General features: G+C 43.1%; 2 protein-coding genes across 3 annotated transcripts in view; both read left to right on the top strand.

Annotated features, from left to right (window-relative positions):
* The first annotated feature begins 2,775 nt into the window (after positions 1–2,775).
* LOC143102411 (tumor necrosis factor receptor superfamily member 11B-like) lies at positions 2,776–5,243 on the top strand. Of its 2 annotated transcripts, none has more exons than XM_076265968.1 (4): positions 2,776–2,864; positions 3,373–3,763; positions 3,939–4,121; positions 4,760–5,243. In XM_076265968.1, exons 1-4 carry the CDS (start codon positions 2,862–2,864, stop codon positions 5,146–5,148), a joined length of 966 nt encoding a protein of 321 aa, XP_076122083.1. In that variant the 5' UTR covers positions 2,776–2,861; the 3' UTR covers positions 5,149–5,243. The 2 variants fall into 2 exon arrangements, with proteins under 2 accessions (XP_076122083.1, XP_076122082.1); XM_076265967.1 differs by lacking the exon at positions 2,776–2,864 and adding an exon at positions 3,079–3,137.
* A 6,681-nt stretch (positions 5,244–11,924) lies between these two features.
* Positions 11,925–24,159, top strand: part of LOC143102409 (F-actin-uncapping protein LRRC16A-like) — a 63,805-nt gene continuing 51,570 nt past the window's right edge. Inside the window, exons 1-2 of the mRNA XM_076265966.1 lie at positions 11,925–12,290; positions 15,121–15,218. Of these exons, the coding sequence (XP_076122081.1) occupies positions 12,251–12,290; positions 15,121–15,218 (138 nt within the window). The 5' untranslated portion in view covers positions 11,925–12,250. The remainder of the gene's footprint in view (positions 12,291–15,120; positions 15,219–24,159) is intronic.

Here is a 24,159-nt window from a genome sequence, read left to right as displayed (position 1 = left end):
CGGGGGAACTTATATATTTTTGTTCCATATCTGTATTTTCCCACTGCTGTTGTAACAGCCGAACACACAACAGGTTCTTCCCGACATCGTAAGACAATAAACAAAGGGGGAAAAAGACGATTTGTTCAACTCCACAGGTAGCTATCAGCTATCACAAACGTTAGCGCCGACGTGCCTAACCCGCAGTAATGGCACTGCCCCCGCCGGATTCGTCTCAGCGCATGCGCAGTCTTGATCTCGATCTATGTTTCTTTTCTCAACAAGTAATGCCTGTGAATGCGGCGATGACGTATTTTGACAGTTGAGTCACTTGTGCGAAGTCGTACTCGTACCAAAGAAAGCCTAAATGTAAAGTTTGATTTCGTACTTGTAATTTTGAATTCATATTTTTTCCCATCCGTATTCTGATGGATAACATACACACAATATATTTTATGCACGACTGGACTCATTCGAGAATTCACAAATAATTATTTTATGCACAACTACAGACAAATACGCACGTGTATCAAATCTATGGACACGAATATTTTGACAGCTATCCCACTCCATAAACGTGTCTCTAACGTTCCTTTCAGGTGTTCTATCAAAATGTTGTATGCCCTCATGGACAGTAGCTCCTTGATGTCTGCATCTTTCCAGGTTGGAGATTTTCTGGACAGCACTATGCCACTCCATCATAACACTGGCATTTAAGTCAGATCTAACCACATGGACGCATGAAAGAAACGTCACCAACACGCCCTCTCACTAGGTGTGATTTTAACCGAATGTTCTACTCCTCGTTCAGACACAGCACATTTACATAATGTCCGGAGGAAATACTAGGTCGGGGGTAGTATAAACACCGGGTGAATTCGGACTTCCATATGACCGGTTATGTCGTTCAGATATACGGCCCCACCGTTTAACATCGGCAGAACCTCCGGTCTTACACGTATGTCTGAAAGCGCTTACTTATTTCTGAAGAAAACCTGCTCCTATATTGAAATTTGTCCACAAAGCATGCTCCAACTAGCCCTTCAAACCTCTCTTTAGTATCTTTAGTATTTAGTCTCCACCTATTCTTCTATTCTTTAGAAGAATGTATGCATGGTAAGTATGCTACCATGGGTCTGCCTGCCAGCTAGACCTCACAAAAATTGAACCTTCTTCACATACAAAAAGAATCATATGGCAGAAACACCTAAGAGCAGCAGGAGAAAGGGAGGTAAGAGGAATTTATGTGCAATTTCTAGCAGCTGGCTATAGAATTAGAGATGTTGTCTTTTGTTGTGTTAAATATTACATGCAATCTGTACAAACAAATTACTGTACAATACAATCTACAATCTCATGTTAAGTTACAGTGTAACATAGGCCTACAAGCCTTCCTAAATCTTAGTCACAGCTTCACAAACTTTCTCACCTCTGCTTTTTCCTGTTTAAATTAGCACAATACGACTACAATGAGCCTACAAGGTGGTAGATAGAGACTAATAATTATGCTGTTTTTTGGACACACTTGAATAACCAAAAAGGAATCAAAGAGGCTACCTTTGATGATGTCATTACTTTTTACATATTTTTGCAAATCAAGTCTGACTAGCTTCTATCTGTATTCTTCTTTAAGTCTTCTGTAAATAACTTTTGTACACTAGAGAAACTTTTGATATGTTCATACTCTTCTGCAGAGGCACTTTAGCAGATAAAAGTGTGATGTAACGCTCATTTTTTGGTCTGTTGTCTTTTCCCACTGGTTTGATGTGACCTGCCCCTAGTAGCGTAGCCAAAGATCCGTGTCACACACTGACCCTTTTGTCATCTCTCAAATTTGAAAATTTCTCGACTGAATGGAGCCAACACTAGCCATTGATAGCTATCATGCAAAGTGAGTTTGGATAGAGGACTGTCGTGTCTCATGTTTGCCCATGGTGTTTAATGGAGTGCTAACTGCTTTGAGTGTACTGTGTGTGTGTGTGTGTGGGGGGGGGGGGTTGTAATCAGATTCTGCCATGACTGGTGCTTCCTGCTCAGATGAGTCATTATGTCACACCTGTCTTGAGTATGACTACAGATTCAAAGATGTCAAAAATGTAAACCAATCAATACAGCTTTGCAATTGCTATCTGCAGTTCTTAAATGCAATGACTGTTGCATTACGCACTGTCTGAGTGCAGACATAAACCATAGACACATCCACCTGAAAGATACCTTTGACCTTTAAAGTAACCGTTATCATGTTCTCCAGAGGAAATATAGACACATCCGCATTATTGTATTCACGAGTGTCTGCAAAAGGCAGATGACATTTGCAGATGTAGTGATAGTTTGACCTTTCAATATAATCCAGTACATCCAATTTGGAATGACATTTTATTATTAATAATAATAAAAAACAGTTTCCACTATGGACTGTGGGCCATGTGTATCTCTGTAACTCAAAACAGAAACTATTAAAACATATATTATGAATAAAAGAATACACACACACACACACACACACACACACACACACACACACACATACACACACACATATATATATATATATAATGAAAAAATGGGCGATATTGAAGTAATGGTTTGAATACCATGTGTTAAATGATTAAGTTCTGATGACATCAGATTGATGTTTTATATATTTTTGTTTATCTATGGAGAAATTGGGAAGAGGTATTGAGAATACAAATGTTTGTAAATTTGTTTGCTACCATGGAGCATTTTACACCCACCTGCCGTCACACACATGCACAACCCACACCCACAAAACCAAATAAAATAAAACTTCTCTCTTTCTGTTCCTCAAAATTAGTCTGCAGTCATTATAAAAGTCTGTGGAACCCCTAGTCCTTTCTCTTTTGTCAGAGCAACATCTTAAAATGGTGAGTTGACATGATGATATGCTTTAGCATTTATTTGGTAATACAAAAATGTAGCATTAGGCATTTTTTGGTAATAGTTCCAGAAGCAACTGCACTTAAATTCAGTAATGTATGCCTACTACAGCTGATGGGAATGTAAGTGTTTGCCTGATTAAGACTATGGCTGTGTTCCAATTCGCATACTTCTGTACTTACACTAGTGATGCAGGAGTGCACAGCCTTGAACAACCGGGTATGCGAGTGCAAGGAGGGCCTATTAGATATTGCACAGAAGTGAGTACAGAAGGTATTGTACAGAAGTGTGCGAATTGGAACACAGCCTATATCTTTGTTTGGATTTTCACATATTTTTATTAATGTATACCGATGGGAAAAGTTGCATGTTGGTTATAAGAGCATTTTAATTCTCATCGATATTTATGGTTTCAAAAGCATCTTAGTTACAGACCACTTGTGTAAAATACATGTTTGCTCTCAGTGTGATATTCTAGTCATGTCTCCTCCACAGCCTCCCCACACACTGTGGGTGTTTGTGGTTGTCTGTGCCCTGTTGGTCAGCGTCGCTTCAGAGCCACACACCTTCCAGCACAGGGACCCTCTGAGCAGGAAGATGCTGATTTGCGACCGATGTCCCGCAGGCTTCTACATGAAGGCTCCCTGCACCCCCAACAGGCAGACCATCTGTGCACCCTGCCCTCTCAACCACTTCACCCAATTCCACAACTACCTGCCCAAGTGTCTGTACTGCTCCACGTTCTGCAGTGAGCACCAGGTGGTGAAGCAGGAGTGCACGGCCTTCAACGACCGGGTGTGCGAGTGCCAGGAGGGCTATTGCAAGCGCGCTGACTTCTGTGTGAAGCACAGGGACTGTCCCCCTGGAGAGGGCGTCAAACAGAGAGGTAAGCAGAGTGGTCCAATGTAAACCATCCAGGCAGCACATGATCTGTGTTCTCATTCAAATTTCAGGGAAGTGAACCATTTTACTCTATATGTGCTCCTGCAAACAACACATCCACAAATGTCTTCATGTCTTTGGCCATGGTGGTAACATTTCTCTCGGAATATCTTCAACAGGTAGCGCCATGCGGAACACAGTGTGTGACACCTGTGAGCTTGGCACATTCTCTCCAGAGAGATCCTCCACTGCAGTCTGTGTCCATCACACCGACTGTGCAGCCCGTGGGCTTAGAGTAGCCTTAAAAGGTTCTGAATGGCATGACAACATTTGCATGTCATGTCAAGAGCAGAGGGACCAAGGTAAAGAAAAAAATTTAGTCACACACATAAAATGTCTAACATAAAAATGATAAAAGCTGAATGTCTAAATGCAGTAAATATATTGTTCCAATACCATATATGCAACTTAAAGGTGCTCTAAGCGATGCTGGGTAACGTCACTTCTGTTGACTTTCAAACAAAACAGAGAGCTAGCTCGCTACTTCCTCCCCCTCTCTCCCGTGCTGCTCCCATGCAATTGAAACTCTCCTAAACGCGCATCTCGTCTGTGATTTGCTGGAACAGTTTGTTAAGTTTTTATGGGCTAGGTTTGCCAAGGTTGTTTTTGTTGCCGTTTTTGAAGCCTGGGCTGTCCACAGAGATCACGTTTTTTTACAGTGAATTCAGGACACAGACAGCTAGCGGTTGGTAAGGTGATGTTTGCAGTAAGTGACATTAAATGTTTTAGCCTAAAAATGTGTGGCATCGCTTAGAGCACCTTTAAATAAACAAAAAATGATTGATGATGTGTCTTATAGCTCCATCTTATATACTATACAGTTATTGTACTTTTCTGTTGTTGTGTTATATATATATATATATATATATATATATATATATGGCTGCACAGCCTGACCAATGAACTGATGGTGAAATGGCTGTGTGTGACTGTGTGACAGGCCCACTGGCTCCACTCAGGCGAATCCTCTCGGCCTTCTTCAGCCATGAGAAGCTACGGCTTGGGAAGATGAGGAAGTTGGCCAGGGTCCACATGGGCCTGAGAGTGGAGACCAAGCAGCCTGCAGGCGAAGAACGGTCCCCGTCCTCGAAGCGCTCCGGTCTGCTGGCGGCCATCGACAAGTGGGCCAAGGAGCAGCCGGAGCCCAGACTCAGGCAGCTGGTCAACACCCTGAGAGGAGAGATGTACAACGTGGGCCGCGAGCTGGAGAGGAAGATCAGTGAGATAGACGAGCAGATGAAGCACTGTGAGCTTGAGAACGAAATCGCCACACAGACCCAGCATCAAGGCACACACATGAAAGACCAAAGGAAAAATGACATTTATTAACATTTATCATAAGAGGAGAACAAAAATGTAGCATTTTGTATTGCACATACAGTATTTTCAACTTTCATTAGAAATAAATGTGTTTTTGACAACAACACCTTTACAACACCAACTTTTTCTATGGGTGAGTCGAGTGGAGTCTCACTGAGTTCTATCCAGAAGTTCAGTTAAGAAGAGGTAATCCAGTGTAACAGTCTCGTCTTGCTCATAAAGCACATTCCTTGTGGTTGTATCTGGTTAGAATTGGAGATCAGGCAAGGAGCGGGAGACCAGACAAAATAAATAAGAAACACAACAATGCCCTCCCAGTCTACGTGATTAGCTTCACAGTCATTAATCAAACCGCACTTCCACTGGTTCCATATGGCTCTCCTGCAGAGATACACAAATCCACAATTAGGCAGAAGTGAACCATGAAGATCACACCTACCACTGAACAAGCAGTACCACCCAGGCTTCCCCCAGTGACTAGGGTTATGACTAAACCCAACTGAAATGTTTATGAGTGCCCAGTTATGTGTGGGTTTCCTATGGAGGAGCCAATCCCTTCCTGATGATGGGAGCCATGGGATGGCTGCTGTGGGCCATTAGTGTGTTCTTACAGTACTGCTGTTAGTTTCCTATAGACCCTTTCAACAACAAGAAAAACAAAAACAATGCTTGAACGTTCTATTTTGTTCCCAATCTACTTCCGCTTCATTAAGATAACATATGGAATGTTAAAACGAAAGCCTTGTAGGAACAACTATGATGCTGATAATGGAACTAAGTATAAGTATACTCTTTTGATCCCGTGAGGGAAATTTGGTCTCTGCATTTATCCCAATCCGTGAATTAGTGAAACACACTCCGCACACAGTGAACACACAGTGTGTCCCCAGTGTGTCCCGAGCATGCAGCTGCATACACAACATCAGGGCACACACTAATCCCAGCGCAGTGAGTTGCCTGCATCAACAGCAGCGCTTGGGGAGCAGTGAGGGGTTAGGTGCCTTGCTCAAGGGCACTTCAGCCATTCCTACTGGTCGGGGTTTGAACCGGCAACCCTCCGGTTACAAGTCCAAAGTGCTAACCAGTAGGCCATGGCTGCCCCAACTATCTTCAAACGGTCAATAGAGAGAGTATGACTGGTGTTAGTCCACACATCTTTAAATGTTTTGCATGTGGCTTTGTGCATGTGTGTGAGTGGGTATATGAATTTGTATTGTATATGAGGTGGGTGGAATAGCATGTCAGTTATGTGTTCAGTAAGATTATGTGTAGACTGATAGACTGAGAATTTGCATGAGAGGCATGTTTTGAGGTATGTTTTGAGGCATGAAGCCCTGATGTTATGTATGCAGCTTCATGCTCAGGACACACTGGGAGAAAAGGGAACCCAAGAAAAACCAAACCAACACAAAAGCAGAACCTGACCTTAAGGCTTAAGTAATGCAAGTTATCCACAATGACGTGCTACTACAGATAGTGACCCAGGGCTATTAACACTGCTCAAACAACACTGCTGAAAGGCGTCAGAGGAAGACAGTGGAAGCACTGGAAAGGCCAAACTAACACTTAACACTATTATAGTATTAAAATCTTGCTGTGGGTCTAAAGCATCTAGTAGTTAGCGAAATCCATTCAAAATAATCAAAGGTGTTGCAGCAAATGCTGTATATTTTCAGTGTATTCTTGACTTTGAATGGAATTTCACACTCTTTGAGTATGTGTTTTTAAGGAGGCCAATGTTTATTTCTTTGCTTTTTGGAAATTCCACTTGAAGCAAACAGTGAAGTAGAATTTCCCAAAGACACGGTAAGCCTGAAATAAATGCACGCTGGATGACCTCCTGAGGCACGCACAAACTCAAGCTTGTGTGCCTTGATCGGAGACTTCCTCGGCTCCGCTTATGAGGTGCCACGCTCACGTGCTGAGAGACGTATGCACTGTATACGGTGAGTCAGTAAGGGGGAAAGTCACTTTTAGCATCCGCTCACAGAATAACTTGCATGCGGGGACACAAACAAACGATCAAATGACTCACTGTATGCACTCACTGAGTCACATAGAAGGAGTGTCCTCCCTTGAAGCTATTCCTGGTGTCCTTTGAACTTGGATACAGGCAGCTCACAGTGTCATACACTACCCGAACGGCTTAAAAAGCACCTCCCCATCCCTTTTATGATGATCCACAGAATAGGACTGAGTCACCGCAGGAAGGTCTGTGTGGATCCCATGTTTGATTGATAGTGGATGAAGGTGGTTGCAAAGCTGGGCTTCATAAGTTAGTGACACGCATACTCACATCCAAGGCATGATTCATAATACAATAAACACATCTTCTCTTGTATCCTCAGTGTATTGATATCATATTGATAATATCAGCAAGTATACTGACAATGCTAAAGACTAAAATGCTAGAGAAGCAGTGGGACCATTTGTTTGCGCAGAGCCTGAGAGTCCAATGGGAGTAGGTCCCTGGTCACTCTACTGCCATAGATGTCTACCAGATGCTTGAGAGCAAATCCAGGACAGACTGTTCAACCCACCAATTCACCTGACGCCATGCCAGACAAGTGCAGAATGCATTATGGAAAGACAGAGAGTGGGCAGGCCACAGACATAAAATAAAGAAAGGCCTTAATGTTTTGACTGGAAGCGACAGGGACAGCTTGAAGAAATTACAAGAACAGCAAGGTTCAGGTCATATATAAAATAGGGCTTTGGAAAGGCTTTCAACTCTCTCTCTCTCTCTCTCTCTCTCTCGCTCTCTAAGTCGCATTATATTTTACTATTTAGTCTCGTAAAGCTACCGGCTCGATGTTCACTCACGAGGCTGTCTGTTTCCATCACATTTCCCCGAAAATTGGAAATACACTGTTCCTAAGTGTTTGCGTGTTGGTGAGTCCTTGGAGTGATTGGATGTTGAGGAGGGGAAGTGCCAACAGTTTTATTTTTATTCACAGGACTTTCCAAAACTAAATTGAGGTATCATGTGAGGTCCAAAAGAAGGACACAGGTCAGATTTGGTGTGTTGTCACTCTCTTGATCAAAGAGTGAAACCGATTCATAAGACTGTGGCATCGGCTCTGGTTGTCACTAAGGCTGAAGTTTTGAAAAATTTCCAGTTCAGTGAAAGAGCCTCAGATGTCTAGCCAATTTTCACACAGACATGCAGCAGCACTGGGACAAAGCACATGTCACACATCGAAAAAGTAACATTTTCCAGCTTTCCGTCTCGGAAAATGTCATTGAACTCAAACAAAATGAATCCTCACTATTCTCTTATTCATAAATAAGCAGAGCGTGGAAAAAGAGGTCTCTCCCAACGCAAGCAGAACTCTCCCCCTCTCAAGAGGGCACCTGTTGAGTCAGAGGGTGACGGACAGAGACCCAAACATGGGTGTGAGGTTGACCTGTCCATATGCCAGAGAAAAAATACAAAGTGTCATTCATACAATCACTAAAATTTCTCCACTTGATCTCAATACAGATATCAAATGTCAGTCAGTCATTTAGAACATTGCTGACCACCAGTAAATAATATGGATTTGTCCATTATCCATAATATCTTCCTGAACATAATAACTTTTCCTCCTGCATTTCAGTGAAAGAATATCATCCATTTTGTATGCATTTTCCGTTATGTAGTGATTTATCACTGTGTTTTTGTAGTAAATTCACAAAAGGCTATATTTTTAAATGACATGTAATATCAGTTAAAGTTGAATACCATGTGTTTTAAAAAAACCCCAAAAAACCCATAATAAACAAAGTGCTCCTCTGAGAGTTTCTCCTCAGTACCACAATTTGTCTAATCTGCTGCTGAGCTCAAATGGTCTCGTCTACTTCTCGTTCCAAAGTAAATGCAACATAAATATGTACTGCCATCTAGTGGGTAGGATTTGCCATCAGGAATGACAATGTAGGCTTTAACAGTGCAAGATGTAGTATTTTTTAATGCCCTACTAAAACTAAAAGCATATCATTAGAGTGTTGATGTTGGGTGTTGGTTAAAGATATATGTAGGTGTTTTGATAAATATATATACCTACCCAAAATTGTTGGTACCCTTCTGCAAACAAAAGAAAAGAACTCAATTTTTCTTTGAAATACTTTGACACACAAATGTTGCGCAAGGTTGAACAACCTTTAGAGGCAATCACTTAAAAAAATGCTTTCTGTAGCTTTGAATCAGACATCTGTCAACAGATAGTTTTGACCACTCTTTCTGTGCAAACTGCTCCAGATGTCTCAAGTCCATCCGCTGATTGCATGCTTCAGTCCTTTCCTGAGATGTTTAATGAGTTTTCGGTCTGGACTTAAGAAGCCCATTTTCAGAATAGTCCGCCGTTGCTTACTTGATCATTCTTGAATGCTCTTAGCTGTATCTTTTGGGTCATTATCCTGTTGGTGCGAGTCCATTACCTGCGACTGGCACTGCACTCTCTGACATTGGGCTGCATGTTTCGTTCCAGGATGCCTTCTAGTCTTGAGATTTCATTGTGCCCTGCACAGATTAAAGGCACAGATTCCATTTTTCCCATCTGTGAACACAGAACTGATGTGACTTGCCAAAACATCTCTGTCTCATCCATCCAAAGGACATCTCTCCAGAAGGATTTGACAATATGCATTTTAGCCAATTCCTGTCTGGCTATTTTTTTGGTTTTCCTTTCAACAATTGAGTCCTCCAAGGAGCTCAGCGTTGTCCAAAAAGTGACCAATGGTGTGATCAGACACTGATGTACCCTGACCTTGGAGTTTTTCTTGGATGTTTTCTTTGGCTCATCGCTCTTTTCCTCTTTGCAACTAGTCACAGGAATGTCAAGCTGCTTGGAGATAGACTTTATTATGCTTGTCTATAATTTCCTTTCTGATCACAATGGTACCAAACTGAAGAGTAACTACTTTTCTCCATTTAGATGAGATGAATGAATAACATCACTTTAATCCAATAATGTATCATATTTTTAGGGTTACCAACAAATCCGTACGGGCCATTTTAGAATATCTACTTAAAATAATTTACTAATGATCTCTTTTCAAACTTCCTTTGATTTACTCTCTATTGCATAACAAAGGCATGCAGTTATACAAGAAAATGGCTTTGAATTTCATCACTTTTAGAGACAAGATGAAACATTCTTTCAATATTCGTAAGGGTGCCAACAAATTCAGCCAGGATTGTGAATAACAGAGGAAATGAAGACTAAAGAGACAATAATTCCAATACTTCGCCCAGAAAATATCAAAATGTTTCGATGACAGGTGGAGAGCAGCTGGTTCCATTAGAAGAAAGTAGCACCACACTACAGAAAAGGTCTGTCCTGCAGTCCAAGCATCTGTGGAAGATATTTACAGAGGGCACCCTGAAAAATATAAGCTCAGTGGTTGAAATGTGGGTGCAGGTGTCAATCTGCAATCTGGAGAGCTACTGTGGTGTATCCTTAAAACTCTGCTCTTGGAGTGTTGCAAAAAGGCATTGTTTCAGCCAGGGGTGCTGCTAGAACTTTACATTAATACACAGGATTATATGTTATAATCCCTTGTGCCAAAATCAAAGGTAAAAACACATTCAGAAGCCCCTACTCAAATTAACTTTTAAAAAAAGCACGCTACCCACAAATCTGCCAACCAATGATTACAAACACAAGACAAATGGCCCATCCAACCGCAGTATATAATATGGGGCATGTCATTGGGGTTATCAAGTGGGCACCCTCATTCACAAATGTTTCGTTAAGTTAGGCCCATGACACCTCATGAAGGCTTAACAGTGAAACCAGCGTCCTAGAGACACTCCCCTCCATGCTGCCACCATATTACCACATTGAAATATCCAATACCCAACATACTCTTAACCAGCGTATGGTCTAGGTTGGCTAGGTTGGTCCGTCCCGTTGATGTGGACTGAACCATAACCATAAAAACCCTAGCCAACCACCATCAACCTAGGCACAGTCCGTCACAAACACAAAACAAATGAGCCTTAGCTTACCTTAGCTTACGCCCCATGTTGCCACCACATTACCACAATATAATAGAATATAAATAGAAAATGTGGGCCTATGACAGAAAATAATTATAGTATTAATTATATTAATAATAGCCTACTCTCTTTCAGTGCTGGGCCCTTAGAGCAGCCCCCTGCGGCTCCCCTGATTTTAGCAGATCAACATTAAATCCTATCAATAAAGCCAAATGTTCCGAAGGTGACCAATCCTCAAAACAGCACAGTGTAGGCCTATATCTAACACAGGTAATGCCACAAGCCTACACCATCCCAATCATTGCCTAATCCTTCAGAGAATCTGTGACATATAGTGAAAGACACCATACCATGAAGCTATGTTTGATGAAAAATGTTACCAAGAAGAATGAGACACTTTATTCTCCTACGCAACCCTAAAAACGGTTTTGCATTCCCCTTTCAAGTATAGGATATTTGTGGAATACAGAACTACAATGACAGAATGCAGCACGTAGGCCTAATAAGAAGAAAAAAAACGCCTGACCAGTTTCAACCAATACTGATAGATTTCGTCAGGGCAGTAGGCCTAATTGACTTAACTGTGTGATTTCAGACGAAAGCCAGCAGATGTCACTGTCTGAACATTCCCATTGCCATTCAGTGTTGGAGAGTGACTCAGGGTCCCCTTGTCTCCTGATATGCGCTGCGGCGGATGTCCTTTGGAGGGCTCGCGTTATCACTGGCTCGGTGAGGCGAGGGTTTGAATGAGGAGGGTGTGTGAGTCTTCCGGGCGGTTCATTCTCGCGAGGTGAGCCTACAATACTACCGAAGCTTAATCGGGGGATTCCTTCTCTCGGTCTCCGGTTATCACTCAATACATGATTTTCCTCGTCGAATTCATCATAAGCCGACTGAAAGAAGGACATGCTCCGCGACAAACGTGGATATATAATACCGACATCGCAGGGGGAGGGAGACATGTAAAGTGTCCGAAGCGGCACCTGATACCGATTGAACGAACACTAGGGAATAGCCTACCTCCACATTCTACTCCGTTATATGTTTGTTCATCTCCAGAGCGCATTGTCTTTCAGTCAAGTCAGGATAATCTTCATGTGGATATAATTACCGACAACGAAGTCCAGGATGACTGAGGAAATATCAGATGTTCCCAAAGAACTGCTTGGTAAGCGTTCGTATAAACATTTTTGTAGCACGTCTCCGGACATGGTTGAATAATCCTAGGCTACTATTTCTACGTAAACTGATGTGAAATTGCTGTAGTCATTTTCAAGAAGTTTCCGTATATTTTGAAAAATGAATCTTCAGTTATTGCCAGATTTGCTCAATGCGTGCGCGCTATGGGCAGCTTACAAATGTCTGCTGACTGATCTATCTGAAACTGTCTTTGTTGCATATTAAGCATTCGTCTCTGTAAAAGTAGGGAGTATAGTCTATCTCGAAAACTACAAATATCGTGTCTATATGGCATGCTATCGCTAGTGTTTACAGTCGGTTTCATCACATTAACGTTATCCTATAGCCTACTAATTCCCCCCATTGTGTTATTGAGACTTAGGTCGTGTAGCGCCATGGGACGGGTTTGACAGCAGTTCATACTCTTACAGCGTTAAAAATGCTGATAGGAAGCCACGAACGGCTTGAGAACAATACACATTAGCGGTGCGTAAGTCATAGCAGTACAGTTCAACATCGTGTAACTGGATTTTCTTTTTCCTTTCTTTTCTTGTGCTATGTTGAGGAAAATGCTTAATTACACTTAGTTTTAGTAGGTCCATCGAAACCTTATATTAATGATTTGATTTGAAAGTTAATTTTAAAGTCTGTCATTTCGTGTCTCAGTGAATCCATCTATGTATTAGATTCATACGCGCATCAAAACGCAGCTGTCTAGACTTTTATCACATTGTAGGCTTGTGAATCCCATTAGATTGATGAACCTCTGAATTGCTCTCAACCTCTGAAAATTGGCCACATTTTGACCTGTCCAGTGTTCAGAAATGCTTTTACTGTAGGTATGGGCATGGGCGGATTATGAACTTTCGGGCCCCTGGGCCCAGATGTATAAAGGCCCCCCACTAATTGTCATATATGTGGGAGGGAGGGGGGATTTGTTTGATGTGATTTCCTGTATTCTGGTGGATTTTGGGGATGGCCAATACTAAATTCAATCAGATTCATAGCCTACATCCTGATTTGTTGATATTGAGGCAATGATTCCATGCAAAGGCTTGGGCTTCAGGGCCCCCTGACCCCTTGGGCCCCTGGGCCCGTCTTCATCCATCATTTCTGATGAGGCCAGTAGGCCCGTGCAGTAATCCATCCCTGGGTATGGGATGAAATAGGAAGAGGTGATGGTTGGAAGACTAGTCTGAAATCCCCTCTGCAACCATTGCTCATGCCATGACTCGTCTATGTTGAGTAGGACAGAGAAGAGGTTTTACCTCACTCAACAGACTCTGGGATAGTCCACTGTGTGTATCTGCAGACCCTTAATGGGACCTTGCACCTCATTCAGCCATCGTGGTGATTAATACTGTGACACTCATGGCCTCCATATACTCTAGGATAGTCCACTGTTTGTATCCATCCACAGATTCTCTATGTCTGAGGGACCTTGCGGCTCATTCAGCCATTGTGATGATTAATACTGTGACACTCCTGGCAGTGGGATGCACCTCATGCATCAGGCGCACTAAAAACCCCAGAGACACTCCTGGCTGCCTCGCCAACCGCCCTGTGGCAGAGTCTCTCTCCACACAGGTGCAGCGGAGAGGTTCACAGAGGGTCTCATTTGCCATGCAAGCGCTGGAGTTCTGACAAAGCGCAATTAGCACCAGAGCGCCAGAGCACGGCTCCGCTGTAGGATGGGAAAGAGAAAGTGGATGCTTTGTTTGTCTGGCCGGCCACAGAGGTCTGCCCACTTGCAGCAGAGTAGAGGAGCTTTGTTTGGAGACAGCTTAGAGGATGCATGCAGGACCGCACACCTGGGCTGTGTGTGTGTGTGTATGTGTGTGTGTGTGTGTGTGTGTGAGAGAGACAGTGCTAAGTAGCATGAACGAGCTAAGCAGCATGAACAACTTTGTCTTTGTCTGCTGACATGGAGCCTTCTCATACGCAGATGAGAGATGCCATTTACAGCTGAAAAGTCAGCTGTTTTCATAGGCTGTCTTAGCGGTCAAACGCCTGCTTGGCCTCCACTGGGTGCTCACTGTCCATGGCCCACAGAGGCCATTTTACACATAGGGGGAGGGGGGGGGGCAGAGGACCTTTGCATGTGGGCCTCATGTGGCCCAGGAAGCCTTTGGTGCTTTATGAGTGACATGACCCACTTTGGGGTGAAGCCAGTCCAACTTCCAGACAGAACTTCAAGAAAGGGGTGTGAAATCAATGTGAGGGGTGGAACCGGGGGCTAATATGACGGGTGGTGGCACCAATCTCCTAGCCATGAGCTGAATGCTAATGCTCCTCTTGGAGAGGCAAACTCTCAAATGACAGAAAACTGGCTTTAAAAAACTGATCCACAAGGACTGGCTGAAATGAGGAAATTAATTAATGTTTGTCAGTATTGCCATTATTAATTAACACACTAGAATGAACAGCATATGGTAAATGATCAAACTCATTTTTAGTGTAACTGAACATCTGATGAGATTGTCACTTCAGGGACATTTTCAACAGGATCAGCTATTAGTGCAGTGAATATTTGCATCCCCTACATGAAATGCCAGTATCTCTCTCTCCCTCCCTCTCTCTGTCTTTGTGTGTGTATAGTGTCTGTGCCTGTATTTCAGTGTTTGTCAACATGTACTTGTGTGCGTGTGCATTTGAGTGTCTTATAGGGGTATACAATGTATTTTGAATGCCTGATGTCTGCAGCTGAGTTGCATACCCAGAGATGGAAGGAGAGAGAAAGACCGTCTGTGGACGCAGCTGCAGAGCAATTGCTCATTTCAAGTTGATTCACTCTCTTTCTACTCCTCTCCCGTCCTCAGAGAGCATAAAGGATGCGGTGGGGAGGAAGATCAAACTGGCCGTGAAGAAGAGGGTTAAACTGGAGATCAAAGGGGACAAGGTGGAGAACAGAGTCCTGGTAAGTCACTTGTCTCCTTCCTCTCTCCTTTTGCTCAGAGTCGCTCGCGCAGCGCAGCGCACAGTCTCCCTGTGACTCTGTGCTTATGCCTGGTGATCTCTTTGTTCCTCCTCAAGGCTTTTCATCTTTCTCCACGGGTAGTTTTCATCTCGTCTTCATCCATCATTTCTGCCCCCCCCAAACCCCCTGTAGGCTCACATGAAGGCAAAAGTGATGGTGGTGGAAGTGATGGCCATTGAATCACTCTTCCCCCATGAGCCTGTTTGTGCTGTAGACTGTTGTTTGGGTCACAGAGGCTTGTAATGGTCTGGAAATCTGACTGATGGCACAGTTAACGTGCTTACCCAGCAAGAGCATCCTCACACTTCATGCCTGTAGCATTGTTTTTATCTGAGTGGTCTGAGATGGTTAGGCCTTTCTTGATGGTTCCTATACTGTGCAGTATTTCCCATACATTGACTTATTTGTGGCGGCCCACCACAATATCAACATTGACCACCACACAATGGATTTCCTGGTTGTACTAAATTGGACTTAAATCTGGTTAGAATCATAACCACACTACACTAATTTGTTAAAAACTGATGCATTCAAGTTAGTTCTGCAAACCTACCACCACAAATAGAATTCAGAATTCAATTCTGTGGGAAACACTGCTGTGCTTGTCTATGTATAAAGGTAGTGCAAAGAGGACAGCAAGCAAAGGCAAATTCAGACCAGCTATTCCTTGTGTAGCCACTCAGGCTTCAGCTTGATTACAAGTGTCACTTAATCATGTGTTCATGATGACCATTGATATAGCCATTGTTAGGGATGACAGTGGAATAACTGCACCCCATCCAGACGTTATCTTCACTTTAAGTGCTTTTAGATGTGCTAAGCAGTAATTGCTAATAGTTGTTCTTTAAACTGTCTGGATTATTACATTTAATCAAGCCAACATGTCTATAAAGTGTTTGCGTAATCTGTATTTATTTATGGGAACAAAGCACACGCATATCAAACAAATGGTCCGAGCGAAATTGACATTCACAACAAATGATTGCCACAATCTGAAATTTGCCAATATTTATTCCCACATATTTTACATGAGAGGACAGCAGCTGGTGTGTAATTTCCTGTTCTTTTGTGGCATAGTCACACCCAGTCCACACTATCAGAGGAATCCTCAGCAGGCCCTGCAGAGTCAACATTGCATTTGATTGCTGCTGGGTATAGGTAAGGTGTGTGGGATGAGTGTGTTGCTTATTCACTCTCAGCGCTGGGCTTTGGAAGGAATCAAGGATGCTCAAAATCTCTCACCGGAGCACTTTCTGAGCCAGTGCTGCTCCGATCCTGCTTGCTCTGCGTTTGTAAGAAGTCTCCCGTTCAGGCAGCTGAGTTGGCTAAATGTAATTAAAAACCTGCTTGACCTCGCTGTCACTGAATGCCATTCTTCTGTTACTTCATATCAGCACACTAGTGAGCCCTGTAACAGTGATGGAACCCCAGTGATAATAATAAGGACAGAACTGGCCTGTGTGTGTGTGTGTGTGTGTGTGTGTGTCATGTGATTGACAGGCCTGTGCTACGACAGGAGTGATAGAGAGGTCAGTGGGTGAGGAGCTTCCTCTCACTCCCTCATGATGTCATAATGCTGCTCATAAACAGAGAGTAGCCAGAGCTTACAGCTAACAGATTTATAATAATTTTACTGTATTGGGTCGAAGAACACATCAACAGATGGTGTTGACTTGAGCCCCTTGAAATATCTGTAGTAGCAGCTGAACGGACTCCTTTTAAGTGGACAGGGCTGAGTTTTCCACACTTCTGATTGATTGTATATGGTCAGGCCTCCCACGCGGAGACTGGAGTGCTTTTACATGCTGGGGCTTGTGTCACTGGAGCAGAACAAACCCTGCTGTGTGTAGGAGGGACTCTCAGACAGCACAAAAAAAGAAAAGTGGCAAAATTATCCTTGGAATTTCCCTGGAGTTGACACAGAATTCCATGAGTGGGACTCTCTGACCATAGGAGTACTATGCTCGCCGGGGTCCTCGGCTTGAAAGGCCGAACAAACAAATGGCAACCGAGTGTTTGTTGTTTCAGAGGTGGAGAGAATCATTTGGGAGGAAGTAATAAAAAAGAGCAAGGAAACATCTGAGATCTGGATCCCCCACTGGAACCCCCATATTTGAATATCCTCCTCCTCTTGGTTCCCATCTCATGTCACTATCCTGCTGCATCAGTTTTAGTTATAAAATGAAATGGTCTCTCTGGACTCTCCTGTTTGTATTATCTTTACTTCAGTGGCACATTGACAGGCCATAGCCTCGAATTCAGGTCGTAGCAATCCCTGTTCCAGATGATCTTCCATATGGGCCAACTCTGCGTGTAGCCTGCATTTAATTAGCTAATTTAAACAATTGATTGGCTTGAGACTGCTGTCCACTGTTTCCGCAGAACAAAATGGGGCTAATGGATGGGCTAGCATTAAAGCTGGCCAAGGCTTCTTGTCTTGGAGGTGTGCCCTCTGCACTTGCTTTTTGTATTATTAAAATGCTATGGGTGGGATACTCTAGCCAGCAGGTTTTTCATTCTAATAGCTACCACTACATCTACAGCTAATTGTAGATTCTCTATTAAATTCCACGGCAATTGAACTTAAGTTAAGATTAAAGGCTAGCATTAGTAACATATTTTAGTTGATATGAATTTATATGTCTATACTGGGCTTGTGTAAGGAGCTGGGGTTTGTGGGAAGACACAGTATGAGCTATTGTCATGAGCTGTCTTTTAAGACATTGGGCCTACTACTTAAAGAAAGCTGAAGTGACAGCTGTCATTTTTCTTGTTTTGAAGGCACCCCAGTGGGCTAATTTTCATTCCAGGACAGGTTGATCATAGGGTGCTGCTATTTGTAATCAAACCACATTGCATTGTTTCTTTCCCATCCTAGAATAGGTTGAGCTGCACACATTGAGCAGTTACTAACAGAAAGTTCAATTTATTTGAAGCAATATTTAGAAACAGTAAGGATTATGTATACTTATACTTGTTATATTATTGATATTGTGTTCTACAGATGATTGAACCCATAGTTCCTGCACTGCTCGACAGCATGTGTTAAATAAAATAGTCTGTCTCTTCTTACTTAGTGTCTGGCGTATTCGGAAGGCAATGCCTTAATAACCACTAATCACTCTCTGACAGAACAAGCTTCTCTAAGCACCTACAATAAAACTCATACAAACCCCTAAGCCAAGGCAAGCATGGATGTCTTCAGTAGGACATGGAAAGATGAAATGTGTCCTTGTTGGTTGCCTAAAGCCCTTTCGGACGCAGATATCAGGGAAACAGATGTTTTAATAACTCCACTCCATCAGCAAGGCATCCCCTGGGACCAGGCCTGGGAGGAGACGCTGGGAGACGCAGGATTATGGCGGCTGGTGTGTGGGGGGGGGTGTCTGCCAGAGGAAAGCCCTGCGCTGCCTTTCATTAACAGTCAGCCCCTGCTGTCTGTACCGCTGCAGGTTTCACGAAACAGACACATGGAGAGAGTGAATCAGACCTGGAAAGAAAGACTGAGCCGCAAAGACGGAGGAAGGGATACATCTCGCCTCAGATCCCCTTCTTTTCACTTAGTTGTATTTGTTTGTGTTTTTGTACACTAATAGGGGTGCTGGTTGTGATTAATGGCCAGCCAGTGATTATTCTGTACAAGCTTAGCCTGTCTGGTTGTCCCATTTATCAAGGCAACCCAACCCAGGACAAATGGCTTTTATAATACATCATAAGAGCTGGCACATTATTCAATAAAAGTGAAATGGAATGGAGATTGAACTAGGAATGGAGAATAAACGAGAGATTTATGCAACTCAATCCTGATATTAGCCTGCATTTTTAACATTAACAATGTTGTTACACATTGTTGAAATTCTGTGGAAAAACATAGCATCAGATGTTTGCTGCGCTTTCGACAAAGACCCACCCAGTGGTGCTTCCTTGACAGAGGACAAAACATAGATTCTGCTTTTCTTGTTCAATGTATTTTTCTCTACTCTGTAGTCCACTGGCTCATTATATGTCCATGCCTGCAGGGGTGTTATGTTTGTGTATATGTCAGTGTGTGACAGGGGGTGGGGAGGGGGGTCTCCTGCTAAATTCTACACTTGTGTGTTGGGCTCTCCGCTTCCGACCTCGGCCTGTCTTGACTTGATGGCATAGATTCAAGAGGCATGCAGACAGGGCCAACCAGCGGTCTTGTGCTTAGGATCACCTACCTGCACATGCCAGGACCCCTCACCTGTCCGTGTGCTGTGATAGCCTGCCAGTCTCTTCAGCTGCCCTGCATCATGTGTGCCACAGGGTCATTGTGAGGGTGTCCCAATGCCAAACATACGCCTAGAGAAGTGGAGGCCGTTGCTGGTTGGTGTGATAAGGCTGTCCGTGGTTATATCAGGCACAGAGGATGTGTGTGGAGGGACTCTGCTAAGCCACTGACATGGAGTTAGTGGTCATGCTTAAAGGAAGTGTCACTGGTGGCAATCTGTCATTTGTCACATGAGTAAGTGCTGAAAAGACATTACAGTTCAGACAGTATGGCAATGTCACAAGCAGATTGGTTACTAACAAATGTCTGTTTAAATGTTATGAAGGCCAGTGTTCACTCCTGCAACAGCAGCAATGATTCTTAACTGCAGAATGGCAATACTCTGAGTGTTCCATCAGAACAATGCAGGAATAGACAGACACACACATATTGAAATTATTGATTAAGAATGTAGCCATAATATCAATTTTCAGTGTAAGTGAGAAGTCTAAAGTAAGTGAAGTTTCACTTTCACACCACTCATTATTTAATCACATGTGCATGGCTGTCACCTCTGTTATTGTGGGTGGACTAGCCATAGCAGTTACTGTAATTTGCATAAACCAACAGATTTATGAGATATTATGCTGAAACCTAAACGTTATTTCAATCAGTTACCCCTGGGGAGATGGTTTGTTTGCTTAGTCAAATTATAGCGTCGTATCCAATTAAAATTCAAATCCTCTTACAATTAGCACTTGCAGATAGCTTGTAATGATCTCTGATTTAGACATGTTACTGTAGCAACAGGAGGTTAGGCTTGAACAGAGACGGGGCTAGACCAACGGTTCCTATGAGCTGGCCGTTGGTGTGGGTGTGGTTCAGGTCTAGGCTGGGTTTCCCTCCCCACGCCGAGCTCAGCCTCATACCCATTCACCTCTAATAAGCTCAGTGGAGCAGTGTCTACAGCAAACACACATGCACATATGCATTCATTTGGATTTCGGCTTCCAAAGAGGTAGCTTCCTTGTCTTCATTCACTCCACACTCAAGATCTCTAGTGTGATCTAACTTTGAATTTGAATTCACTGTTTGAATTTGATCCTTCCAGTTATGCCACAAGTGTTGTGCCTGAAGAGAACCGTACATGGATGTGATCACTGTTGTAAATTGCTGGATGCAGCAACACCAGTAGTAAGGTCCCAAATATTCAGACATATCCGTGTGATATTTACCTCTGGGAAGGACGTAATCATTTTGGTTTGGTTTGTTTGTCTATCCGTCTCAGCGGAATTATACAAAAGCTACTGGCTTGTTTTTGTAATGAAACTTGGAAAGGTGGGGCATGGGCCAAGGAAGGACCCGTTAGCATTTTGGTGCAGATATGACTCATGGGGCGCCTAGAGTAATTCAGTTTCACTTTCACCGATGATGCAAGGCACAATGCTCAGCCTCGTTAGAGTTCTGAGCTCTCCGAGTGCCCTTCTAGTTAAATGTGTGTTGGTGGATGCAGTAAGCTCATTGACATGAAGGAGGTCTGTGATTTGTACTGATTCATCACACCGGTTAAAAAATAAAGACAAGACATTAAACCAATAAGGAACATACTGTGAACCTCAGTGATTATGACACAAAGACAGGTTAACTTCTCAAGTTTATTATTGATCTAATCCTTGGCTCATGCTTTAGTAAATTATTTTAAAAAGGAAATCTCAAAAGGAAATCTCATTTGCTAATTGCTTAGAAAAGGAATTCTCGTATATTTATCTTTACACATTTCATAAGGGCTATGCTGCTTCTCTTACCATGGAAACACACCTCATGTTTCTCTCCTTTCATCTATGACTCCAAGGAGTGCACTAGTCAGGGATTTCGTTTGATCAGGCAGCTCACATCTCCCTCTTTCTAGTCTGTACATCCCCATTTCCCAAGTATTTACTTCTCTTGACTGTTCAAGACGTGGATACACTGGAATTCACTAGCAGCAAAATGTCAATTTTTTCATGAAATATTTATTGTTCTTCTGCAGTTACAGCTGTAGTAAGAGATGGCATGCAATTAACTTAGCTAAACATGTTCACTCTTTATATATCCTGTTTAAGAGCTAAAATAAGGAAGACTAGAAATAAAACTAATTCTGAAGCACATACCACAGCATTACCAGCAACGCCGAGGGTGGTACATTTCCAGAAAATATTCAGCTCTCCAGGAGAGGAAGAAAATCATGTTTCTGTGTTATCAGGAGTTTCCATGGTGTAAAATCACAGCCTGGGCTCAGACTGAAGTTTAGCCTCCCTGTGTTTGAGAGAAGTGCACACAAATGTGAGCCAGTACACACACACACACACACACACACACACACACACTCGCACAGTTTTTCCAGTCTGAGTCATGGTGAGTTTTAAGCTCATGGTGATTATTCAGTGCCCTGGTAGGTAGTGATTCTGAACATTAAATCCTTCTTTAAGAGGTTGTTCTTTTCTTGCCCCCAGTTTTTATCCAGCCACTGTTCTTTGGTAAAACAAGCTTCACAGATCATCACATTCTGAACCATACAATAAACATATTTGATACAAAATGGGCTGTTATTATTTTAGAATAACGTTAATGTTTAAAGAAAGTACAATCTCCAGCTCCCAAGACTCCTCTCCCTAGTATGGTAATCTTTTGTAAACATGTAGATAGTCAAAGATCTCCATTGTGTCTCCATTCAGTCTCTGGCAAGCCTTTATTTACTCCCTCAGTATCCTCCCTTCTGTTGTAGTGAGGCTCTGGCCTCCTAGCCGTGGCGCGCACCTTTCTGCTGGGCGTGTAGAGACTCTCTCAGGCGCGTGCAGTAACACTTGCCCAGAATGAAGAGAGCAGCTTGTAGGGTTTAATTGGGTAGCGGAGCAGGGCACTGGGGGTTTGTTCCTCCTGCTCGAATATGTTTATCAAATCTGGTGTGTGCTGGCTCTCTAGATCTGTCTTCATCTGTCTGTCTGTGTGTTGGTGACACAATGACGCAATGACACTGACACCCCCCCCTCTCTCTCTCTCTCTCTCTCTCTCTCTCCCCCCCAGAGCAGTGAAAGGGTCCAGGGTCAGTAGAATGATATGCAGAGTCAGACATACTGTGGTGTGCTTTTGTGTCACAGTGGTTGACTACTGTTCATAATAATTTAATGAACCCCTGTTTGTTCTATTGCCCGTCAACACTAGTGGAGAAAAGATTTGCTGTCTATGAACCGAATGGAGAGCTTGACAAAGCACAGTTTACACATCACTTGATGAGCTATGGATTTATTAAGATTTGTTTAGCCTGTACATTTTGAGATTATGTTTTACCTCCAGAACTTCTTGCAATAATTCTTTATTACGAGAAAGGTCAACATTGCTGCCCGTCATGTAAACCTTTGCCCTTTTATGAATTATTTTATTGATTCCCAGGCACCATAAGTGCCAGTCCCTGTCTTTATTATGTATGGCTTGTCAGAAACCATGTTTCTGTGCAAGTGGGAGCTAATCAGTAATACATTTAGAGGTCCATTCAGAAGACATGTAAAACATGCATGGCTAGAGTCCTTACATGACTGTCTTTTACAAGCCCTGGAACATGAATGGCTGCAGACAGTAGCTAAATGCTTCTCCTCTGCTGCGCAATGAATGCACTGTCGGATACTACAGGACATTATGAATGCTTCCGTAGTTTTGTGTGTGTCAGACTGGTCGTGGGCCTGAGGGAAATGCGCTCCTCTGTCATCTCTGCGAAGGTTGGGGCAATGCCAGGTAGGTGTGTGTGTGTGTGTGTGTGTGTGTGTGAGGCCTATGTGGAGACACCTGTTCTGTTTATGTGTTTGGACCTGCCAGAGATGTCTGGATATGGGAAGAGGATTTGGTTTAGTGTGTGACAATGCTCTTCTTTTCTTTTCATGTATGGTATGTATAGCAAGGCAAGTCAAAAGATTGTAATTCTTGGTTATGTATGAAAAGGTTTGTTTATTTCATGAAAACTATTCGATTGTGTACAACTAAGGACCTTTTGTTTCTCTCTAAACTTCAAGATGAACTCCAAAAGCTGGCATCTTGTAGCTCCCGGTGACCACACCAACAGTCTTTATCTGAAAGAAAGTGACTGATGGGCTGAGGTCAGCACAATAGAGACAGCCATGACTGGGCAGCAGCATACGACCTGCTGATCCCCCTCTGGCAGGCTCTCAGCTGTGACGGACTGACATCACTGGCTTAGTGGTAGAGCAAGCTAGAGCGTGGCCATTGTTGTGTGCAGGGGCGGTAAAGGACTAGTGCTTACATGAAAGCCGCGCACAAGTTGGCAAACACTTCTCAGTGAAACGTAACCAGAAATTCTTGTCTTTGTTTTTGCACACACACACACACACACACACACACACACACACACACATAAATGTATCTATAGTGTACATCAATATCAGGACACTCATTGAGAATGACTTATTGCAGTGGCAGATAATCTGATTTTAACATCTAATTTGTTGTTGAGTCCCCCCAGATTTGCGTTTCCTTGTCTTTGCTTCTCTGTGCAGCGGGTGAGTGTTGGCCTGTCTCTGGCTGTGTGGAGCTGCAGCAGTGGGAGCCAGGCCTCTTATCCTGTCATCTGTGCCATGTGAACGGTTGCGAGGGCAGGGGAGC

Source organism: Alosa pseudoharengus, unplaced genomic scaffold (genome assembly GCF_046254945.1).
Source record: "Alosa pseudoharengus isolate Yale_2024_CS ecotype anadromous, Long Island Sound unplaced genomic scaffold, YU_APseudo_1.1 YU_APseudo_1.1_scf_4, whole genome shotgun sequence".
In the NCBI taxonomy this organism is placed as follows: Eukaryota; Metazoa; Chordata; class Actinopteri; order Clupeiformes; family Clupeidae; genus Alosa; species Alosa pseudoharengus.
This window is presented reverse-complemented; position numbering and strand designations above follow the sequence as displayed.

Bases quoted from the DNA above. Each gene is read 5' to 3' on its own strand.
- LOC143102411 (XM_076265967.1), top strand. From the start codon at position 3,099: ATGCGAGTGCAAGGAGGGCCTATTAGATATTGCACAGAA. The intron at 3,764-3,938 runs GTAAGCAGAGTG...TATCTTCAACAG, and splicing joins AGAGGGCGTCAAACAGAGAG to GTAGCGCCATGCGGAACACA. The intron at 4,122-4,759 runs GTAAAGAAAAAA...ACTGTGTGACAG, and splicing joins TCAAGAGCAGAGGGACCAAG to GCCCACTGGCTCCACTCAGG.